The sequence below is a fragment of the Abramis brama genome, assembly GCF_963993115.1.
Source record: "Abramis brama genome assembly, chromosome: 9".
NCBI classification, from domain to species: Eukaryota; Metazoa; Chordata; class Actinopteri; order Cypriniformes; family Leuciscidae; genus Abramis; species Abramis brama.
The window spans coordinates 38,791,473-38,801,474 of NC_139971.1; the positions used below are offsets into that span (position 1 = coordinate 38,791,473).

General features: G+C 38.2%; 1 protein-coding gene across 1 annotated transcript in view; it reads left to right on the top strand.

The window, feature by feature from the left end:
* The window catches only part of LOC311089287 (uncharacterized protein), a 48,601-nt gene extending 38,644 nt beyond the window's left edge, over window positions 1–9,957 (top strand). Inside the window, exons 7-10 of the mRNA XM_084123859.1 lie at window positions 7,971–8,124; window positions 8,205–8,350; window positions 8,469–8,579; window positions 9,759–9,957. Coding sequence (XP_083979985.1) covers window positions 7,971–8,124; window positions 8,205–8,350; window positions 8,469–8,579; window positions 9,759–9,950 — 603 coding nt within the window. The 3' untranslated portion in view covers window positions 9,951–9,957. The remainder of the gene's footprint in view (window positions 1–7,970; window positions 8,125–8,204; window positions 8,351–8,468; window positions 8,580–9,758) is intronic.
* The last annotated feature ends 45 nt before the right edge of the window (window positions 9,958–10,002 follow it).

Here is a 10,002-nt window from a genome sequence, read left to right on the forward strand (position 1 = left end):
CTATGGCAAAAAACAGGCTGTGGTTTAAGTGGAAGTTTACAGTTGTATGTAAAAAACCATAGATATACACACTAGATGTCGCCTTGGGGTTCTAAGCATGCGTCAAAACCGCCGCCATCTTGGAACAGGGGTCTTGTCATAGGAAGTAGCTAGGTAACGCTGCTTTCTCCGCCTGTACTTCGAATTCATGGATGATGCCGGACTTTTGTGCTGCGTATGGATGTTCACACGAACGAAATCTAAACCAGACAGCAAGGAATTACATTTACTCTGTGGATGGTAGTAGTCAAGTTGTTTTTTTTATAAGTTAAGTGTACATTTCTCTGCTTGGAGGAAGAAAATGAACTGTGATTCTCGCACAGAAAATTGAATGTGCTGTGCACTTTAGATATTATTTGAAATAACCCTTGTTTTTAAAATGTACAATATGCAGGAGTTGATCCTCAATACCCACTTTTGGCTGTGTTGTGCTGTGTTTTTCCTAACTTTTGGTATGCTTGTCCTTGCCCTGTCAATCTTCAAACAGTACATCCATTCTTATATAGAATTCCACAAATCCTATGTATGTTTTGCACAAGGATACAGTGGGCTCAAGGGCTTGTTTCTTCCTGGGGATGGAGGTGTGGAAGGACACTGGAATTTGTGAAAATGTCAACTGTTTAAAGCCTTTCTTTAAAGTGAATTTCGTTTTGTATAAATTGTATCTTAATTTTAATCATTTTTTTCATCAAACAATTGCCTGGATTTAGGCCTAATTAATAAGAAGCAAATATAACGAACAGACAATATAATCATGGAGGCGCCCGCGCGGTCACTTGCATTACACGTGAACTGGAGCGCATCTCGTCCTAACTTAACGAAACTCAGTGTATGCCTCACACAGACATGAGAAATACATAAAATACACAAAGCTTGAAATGTCTTTAAACGAAATAATTCAAACCGAGTCAACACTGTAAGAAAACACTAGTTTATTAATAAAAAATCAATGCACGCGTCACCGGATTTACAAATGCACATCTTGCTTGTTGCACGCACACATTATGTCGAAATAACGAGATATTATGTTGAAATAACATTATTATTAATAATACATCTTTTAGAATATTTGATTGAATGCTAAATGTTGCGCTTGTTCAATTTAATAAAATTAAAACTTTAATTGTGATCATTAAAATAATTGAATATTAAATATTTAGTGGCCAAGTTTTGCTAATTTATATATATAAGTAGCGATAGTTCATTCTAAGTTTACTCAAGTGAAAGAATGTGACTAATAAACATAGGCCTATAGCACTATGCATTATATTTTGAAAAAGAAGTAGATTATCTTAATATCAAAACCTTACATTTTCTCTGGACTCGATGATAAATACATGTCTGACCGTTGGAACGAACCAAAAAAAACTAGAAAATCGCATTCATAACGATTTATGGTGATTTTATTTCCATTAGACCTTTGCCTACATTGACGCTGATGCATTAAAGAGGAGGGGCTCCCCTGTTCCAAGATGGCGGCTCTATTGACGCATTCGTTCCAATGAACTGCCGTATACAAGGCGACATCTAGTGTATATATATATGATAAAAAACAAAGTGGTAATAATCATCAAAGCACATAATTGGTGGAGCTGAGATCATTTAATATTTTTTCTAAAGAAATGTACAGCACAGTCACTTTTTACTCTCACAAAGGAAACTCAAACAAGCCAAAATTGCCTCATGTATGCACTATTTTATGATTAATAGGATTTCTGTACTTTTTTTTTTTTAAATCACTGATTGAAGTACTAAGAAACTGTGTACATCTAGATTTGACTTTCAACTGAAAGTAAAAAGCAAAAAGATAAATTACAAAATGCGAATCTGGCCCGTTTTTAATTCTATGATACTATGTATTGTTATAGTTATCCTGTGTTGGATATTAATGTGTTTTTTTATTCTCTGCACCTTTATTTACACCTATATGTTTAGTACTGGAAGTGTTGTACAGTAGGAATGCTGAATTGTGGGGCTTTTTAATATGACTAAATATGAAGACAGGTTTATCCTATGAGGTTTGTGCAAATCAGACATGAAATTTACTAGGAAAATTAAAACAGTTAACATCTCTAAACACACATTTCAAGTACAATCCCTGTCCTCAAACTGTAGACAAAAGTGTGATAGTCTGATTACATACTTTGGGATACAGTAACTAAAGTTTGATGAATATTGTTTTGTGTTTGATAAGGAATGCCAATGTATTTGCTAAGAGACAGTAAATGGTTCTTTTGAATGTGAGAAAGGAAATATTTTACATTACATACAACAGACATACACAATACAGACACAGAGAAGAGCTTGAGCTGCTAGAAATGTGCAGGAAGGTCTTGCTGGTGACCTTGTGACATAGGCCGAGTGTCGCCAGGCAGCATCTCCACAGCTGAAGGAACTGCATTTGACAAAAAACAAAGATAAATTATGATAGAAAAATCAATATTTTGTTCCTTGTGACAGCATAGGACTTGGACCCCAAAATGTAAAAGAACTGCACCGACCTTTGGCCTGCACTGGAGTCTCTGTTTTCTGTATCTTCAACCGCTCCATGTGCTGAACCACCTAAAGGAAACAAAGAGGTTAAATAATGAGTAATCAATACAATGAGATTAATATGTTAGAACAATTTTTTGCAGTGAGACAGTACGAGCTTGAAGACATTTCTGTTGTGTTATTCCCTTAAAAAGGGAATAGTTTATAATGAGAAGAATGTCAGCATCAGTTAATGCAGTGCAACAAAACGTTTTATCGCTCAATCAAATGTTTGGGGTCGGTAAGATTTATGCTTTTTAAAGAGGATTCTTATGCTCATCAAGGCTGCATTTATTTGATCAAAAAGAAATGTGATTTTTTTCTATATTTAAAAATGTAATTTATTCCTGTAATGGCAAAGCTGAATTTGCAGCAGCCATTAATACTTTGCTTTATAAAAGTATAATTTCTATATATAAAATATATAATATACAATAAAGTAAACATTTTTTAAAACCTTTTCATCCCCTATTAAGGTAATGAAGTTTCTTTAAATGGGTGTAGGTGCTTAATTAAAAAATAAACTCAATCTACTTTAAGTAAAATACAATTTTGTATTTGTCTTTTTATTTTGGGGTAAAATATGATCCAGATGTTCTTGACAGGTTTTGTGAAATGTACTCATGTCAGATAGCAACAACATCTCTAAGGGTACCTTTACACAACAATGATGTACTTACAAACATAAAAGTTTTGCATATGCGCAGCAACATTGTCAAAATGTTGCCGCTAAAACGACTGAAAGCGATGTATTCTGCTGTCAGGCCAGTAGTTGGCGACGTCACTTTGTAAAGAAACACCACGTGACTATCGTCTGAACACGTAATACGCATGCACATGACATCACCGGTTTCACAAATTCACGTTTTTGTAGTTAACATGGAGACGAAAGCAGTATAGTTTTCAAAAACATGTATTTTGAAAACAGTTTTCAAAGGTTTGCGTTTTCAGGCAATTATTTTCGTGTAAATAAACAGCCAAAATGCATAAAAAGTTTTCAATTTTTATTTTAAAACAGTGTCTGACGGATTAATTTCTCATGACTTTTCCAGTCATTTTTGATGACTGCGCGCAGCGCGATTTTATTCACACTGCTAGGCAGCCTGGACACAATGGACCAGATTTTCCCCTCAAAAAGGGAACTAATCACAGAACGGGTAGGGGGAGCAGCAAGGCGATGACGATGTCTATGCGATACACCGAAGCAGTTTATATCTATGGATCCAACATGGCATCAGACGCGAAGTTACCTTTCGATGCAGCCTTAGATAGTGTTCTGTATTCTGTATTAGATACTGAAAATAACTTGGAAAATATACTCAGCACTGAACAAAGAAATATCCATGACTTTTCCGTTCATTTTTTTCTTTCACATGGGAGGTACATTTTCATAGTTCCTATAACCGTTGGCAGAAGTACCCGCTTTATGGCCTGTTCGCACCACAGGAACTGGGAACGGTTTTACATTTACATTTATGCATTTGGCAGAGGCTTTTATCCAAAGCGACTTACATTGCATTTCAAGGTACACATTTTTACATTCTTATCAGTTCTTGCTTTCCCTGGGAATCGAACGCCATGACCTTAGTGTTGCAAGCGCCAATGCTCTACTGTTTGAGCTACAGGATTACTCTAGGAACAGTTCTAGGAACCGTTTTAGTTATAGGAACGCCTTTTGGGGGACTAAATTAGCTTCTAGGTCAGGGATGGGCAACTTCGGTCCTGGAGGGCCACTGTCCTACAGAGTTTAGCTTTAACCCTAATCAAACACCCCTGAACAAGCTAATCAAGGTCCTCAGGATTACTAGAAAATTACAGGCAGGTGATTTTTTCAGGGTTGGAGCTACAGTGGCCCTCCAGGACCGAGGTTGCCCATCCCTGTTCTAGGTCTAACACAGCACAATAGAAACTACCAGTGACGTAAGTGTACACTGATTGGACGAACGACCGAAACCCGGGCCCTATGCATAGGCAGTCCTGATAGGCCCCCATGTTACTCAAATCCAAAGAGGAGAATGAAGGGTCTGTTGCTACACTCCCTGATGTGACAGTTTCTGAAACTGAGGGCCATGTGTTTCACAATGTTAAGATCTGCTTCTACTAAATCTGACATAAATATAATGTTGACATGATATGTAGCTACCGATGAGCTACCAAGCTACCTATAACACTGATTAGCCTATTATTGCTAATTTTAGATATTATAGCCTATTAATTTAAAATTAAACATGTTTCAAATTAGGCGATTATAATGATGTGTTGTTTGCAAACAGCATTGTTAGTGTACAGTTTATTTATTTAGCCTTTACCTCAGATTACATGTAGAAATTATCATCTGAAAGTATGCTTTGCTCTTTCAATGGGTTGTCTCAGTTCATTTTTAGCACTAACAATCACGGAGATATTCAAGCAATTTAGCATTGTAGATTCCGTGTTCTAGTTTGTGCACTGCTCACCTTACTTTGAAAAGAAGTCAGTTACCAATTGTTTACCCTCATTTTGTTTTCTTTCTTTCTCCTCTTTCCTTTCTTTTTTGGTGACCTGATTTGGCTGTCTTTGAGAAAGACATTACTATGCTCAACTAACTAACACAAAATGCGGATGGACTAAACCATTTGGCACATTAGCAAGGGGTGGGACCGTGAGACCTTAGATAGTCTTTACTTTTTTTAATACAAAATGTAGTCAGTCAGTCAACTAAGTTATTCAGCCAATAACTTTACATTTCATCTGACATTCATTATGAAATTTAATTAGGAAATGAACATATCCAAGTAAAATAAAATACATTCCAGACTTTTCAAGGGCCCTCTCTCCCCTTGGGGCCCTGGTAATCAGTAGCCTACTGGTTTTACTCCCAGTCCGACGCCCCTGACTACCCGGTGCAAAAGCCTAGTCCAGGCCTTGAAATCACACTTTTGAATTTCCCTAACATTTTAGAGATTTTTTTTTTTTTGTTGCACTCACTGCAAAACAGTAGCACGTTGAGAATCTAAGCTGATAGGCTATTCAGTGATCTTTGTACACCGATGTTTGGTCATTCATTGGTGGATCTTTATTTCCCTGCATTGCTCAACTGTTCAATAACGGACTGCACTGCATTGATCAAAGAAGCGAAGATCCTTGCCACATTTTATTAGAAGTTTAGTTGTCTCAAGGGAAAGAATGGGGTTACCTGTCTTGGATTTCAGTGTCTACGAACTGGGAAAGGCCAATGTATCGGATGCTAACTTGGAAGAGTTAAGTAAAGGATTGAGAAAGGCCTTTACCGAGGTGGGGTTTGTTTATCTGAAAAACACGGGCATAAATCAGGAAGAGGTTTGTGATTTTTTTTTTTTTTTACATTCTTGTTACTTAAGAGACGTTCTAAAGGGCTATTGTTTGTGGGCTGTCTATTATTTCTCTGTTCACTGTTTTAGGTGGAAAAAGTCATGCATGTTTCAAAGAAGTTCTTCTGTTTGCCAGAAGACATGAAGAAGCCTTTCAGCAGGGGAAGTTTCTCATGTAATGAGTTTCATGGCTGGATTGCGGTAGAAAATGAAATGCACGTCATTCTCTACATTCAGAAGCATTACTGTAAAACTCACGAATGATGGACATGCACACATTTTAATAAATCTAAATCCTGTCATTTAACAGTCTGAATCATCGTCGTCCCGGTGATCTGAAGGAGGCGTATAATTTAACATCTTTGAGCGCGGATAACGTAAATAGCCTACCAATTTCTTATCTTTTTTTTCTCTCTAAAAATGTATGATCTGTATAGTTTGAATGTGTGTTGTATGAATGTAATCTGAACGTACTACATTCGCCACTCTCCTATGGCCTCATGAGATAGTAAAGGCCGGGTCCATGTGTCATCCAGTTAAGGCCTATTTATACTTCTGCGTCGAACTGCCGCCGTAGCTACGTTGTAGGCTGTGTGTAGTGCGCGTACCCTACGGCGTACCCTACGTGTTGGTTTTAATTTATACTTCTGTGTCGTTGTCCGCGTTGACGCGCACCTAGGGAGCATGTGAAACCCCGAGGGAGGGGTTCTGGCAGACCAATCACAGCGCTTGTGTCCGCGTAGAATTGACGCGTTGTTACATTTTTGGAGAGGTGCACGTCAGGGTACGCCGTAGGGTACGCGCGCTACACACAGCCTACGACGTAGCTACGGCGGCAGTTCGACGCAGAAGTATAAATAGGCCTTTAAGGCCTCATTATACTTCTGCGTCGGACCTACGCCGGAGCCTATACGCCGTAGGCAACGTGTTGGTTTTAATTTATACTTCTGTGTCGTTGTCCGCGTTGACGCGCACCTAGGGAGCATGTGAAACACCGAGGGAGGGGTTCTGGCAGACCAATCACAGCGCTTGTGTCCGCGTAGAATTGACGCGTTGTTACATTTTTGGAGAGGTGCACGTCAGGGTACGCCGTAGGGTACGCGCGCTACACACAGCCTACGACGTAGCTACGGCGGCAGTTCGACGCAGAAGTATAAATAGGCCTTTAAGGCCTCATTATACTTCTGCGTCGGACCTACGCCGGAGCCTATACGCCGTAGGCAACGTGTTGGTTTTAATTTATACTTCTGTGTCGTTGTCCGCGTTGACGCGCACCTAGGGAGCATGTGAAACACCGAGGGAGGGGTTCTGGCAGACCAATCACAGCGCTTGTGTCCGCGTAGAATTGACGCGTTGTTACATTTTTGGAGAGGTGCACGTCAGGGTACGCCGTAGGGTACGCGCGCTACACACAGCCTACGACGTAGCTACGGCGGCAGTTCGACGCAGAAGTATAAAACAGGCTTTAGGCTACCTTTTGCCGCGAGCGCGCTCGACAGTGCGCGAGAGAGACCGAGTGTGTCCGAGCATAATATAGACTAATTTGTTTTTAAATAAATCACAAATTTTAGCATTAGAACAATCTCTGTAGCATATTGGTATCATCTGCAACGTTTTAATTAGTTTACATGGTTATAAAATAAAACTCCAAAATAACCTGCAGGGAACGTTCAAAGAAAACATATTTGTTTGACTGGTTTGTGAACACGTGCGGCAAACACGCCTAGAATTGGGCTTAAATAACCTATGATGATGTGTTTTATAATTTCAATTTGCACTACAAAGAGTGTGTATGTATATTTTTTATTACTATTTATTTATTTTTGGTACATTTCTTAAGAAGCATAATTTATTTTTAGGCTATCTGTTGGCCAGTTGTGGTCTGTGCAATAAATTATCTAATAAATTTAATATAAATCCCTTAAGGGACAACATGATGGTAAAAACACACACAAAAAACAAAAACTATGAAATGAGAGGGACAAATATATTTAGCGTTAACATTAAGAAAATATATCCCTAATATTCGTGATTGTATACTTTATAATCCTCCATTCTCCATGTGCCCAGAATTGGCCTTCAGAAGGAGTAGGTGATTTTCGAGATGTCCATGTATCATTTTTCATGCACTGTAAGGATCTCTCTCTCCGAGTGCTCCGACTGATGGCTCTTGGGTTGGATCTGGAACCAGAAGTCTTCCTCAACGCACATAAGCATATTGGAAGTAAGTACAAGTATGCACTACTTCTTCCTCCCAGTGAGTCAATGGCTCATAAACACCTTTATGCTGTGGTTTGTTTTAAGGTGCTGTGAATGCAACCACACTCCGGTCTCTGTACTACCCTCCGGTGAACAGCACAAGTGTGAAGGAGAATCAGCTGCGCTGTGGTGAACACTCGGATTATGGGAGCATCACTCTGCTCTTCCAAAGCCCAGAGAGTGGACTGCAGGTGAACACCAATAGAGGACAAAAGAAAAAAATCATTTTGACCATGTTTAATGTTGTCCTCTATCATTACGGATGCATGTGATAGCATGTTTGGCTCTGCATGTCTGTGTTTTCTCCAGGTTCTGAACCGGGCTGGTGAATACGTTTCGGCCCCAAGCATTCCTGGAACAGTTCTGATTAACATAGCAGACCTCATGCAGAGATGGACCAGCGATGTGTACGTGTCTGCGGTAAGTTTCTTTATTATAGCTCCGAAAGCACGAGATTCCGGATCAAACAGCGCTGATGCAGAAACCAGGAGATACATTGTGCCATGAATGAACTAGTTATAGACTTTAAGTCCACAGATCAGCAACATTCACCATGTATTTAATGTAGCAACACTAACTGTAACCATGGAAGTTTGGCAGAAATTGTAAAATGCTTTCCAGTGTGTGCGTCACACATCTTTTTCCAGCACTTCAAAACTCAAATATCATCATATTTAAATGTTATTTTTAATGTGATGACCAAAACATTATTTGTTCATCCTTCAAAGATTACCCTCATTTATAAAACTAAAAGTTTCAAGATGTAGGAAAACTCACACTTATTAAAAAAATATTTTTCTTTTAATAAATATACTTTTTTTTATCTTAATATAAGACATAAAGAATATTATTTTTGTTTACTTTTTATTTTTGACTGCTAAAACTAATATAATTAGTTGTTTGCCTTAATAATGTGGATAAATAAATAAAAACAGTGGTTTAAATTCAAACTTTGTCTTTAAAAAAAAAAGAGAAGTTATAGAAAATGTCAATAATTATCCATACCGAACGATATGAAACATTATATCCTGATACATGTTTTCGCTATATCGCACAGCCCTAGTCCTGAGACTTCCACAGAAGATATATGTATATGTTTAAATAAAAATGGTTGCGCTCAGGATGTGAAGCGAGTTTTAACCAGTATAACAAAATGTGTTTATAAAAAAAATATTGCCTACCTTTAAAGACAGACCTGTCAAGAGCAATGACATGATTAATGGTATTTGCTTTTGTTGAAGCAATCTTTACCTTATTCACTTAATTTCTTATTTCTAAAATAATTGTTTAACAGTGGAATTCTTGGTGGAAAACTACATTACCCATGATGCTGTGCAAAAATTGACAAATAGAGCTCTACAGAAGATAATGTTCTCTCCCATGGATCACCATGAATTAAGGAATCGAGTTGGTCTCCCTCAATATACATTTAATTCATAATTTCAACGGCAGACCTTGTCTGGCCCAACAAATTATAAATAATAATTTAATAATATAATAATTCCGGAACCAACTCCGCTGAAACAGTGGTCATGCACTAATGCAGTCTATTGCACTGGCAAATGCTTGTTTAACTCTTTTCTATTATTGACCCCTCAGGCTCACAGGGTGTTGCTGCCCCCTGCAGGAGACTCCAGCACACGCCAGTCTTTGGCTTTCTTTGTCCAGCCGGATGATGAAGCCATGATTTCATGCTGTGATGGATCCGATAAATATCCTCCTATTAATTCATTTGATTACCTTTTATCAAGGTTCAATGATAACCATGTCGAAAAACAGGCTCTGGTTTAAGTGGAAGTTTACAATTGTATATAAAAAAACAAAGTGGTAATAATCAAAGCAC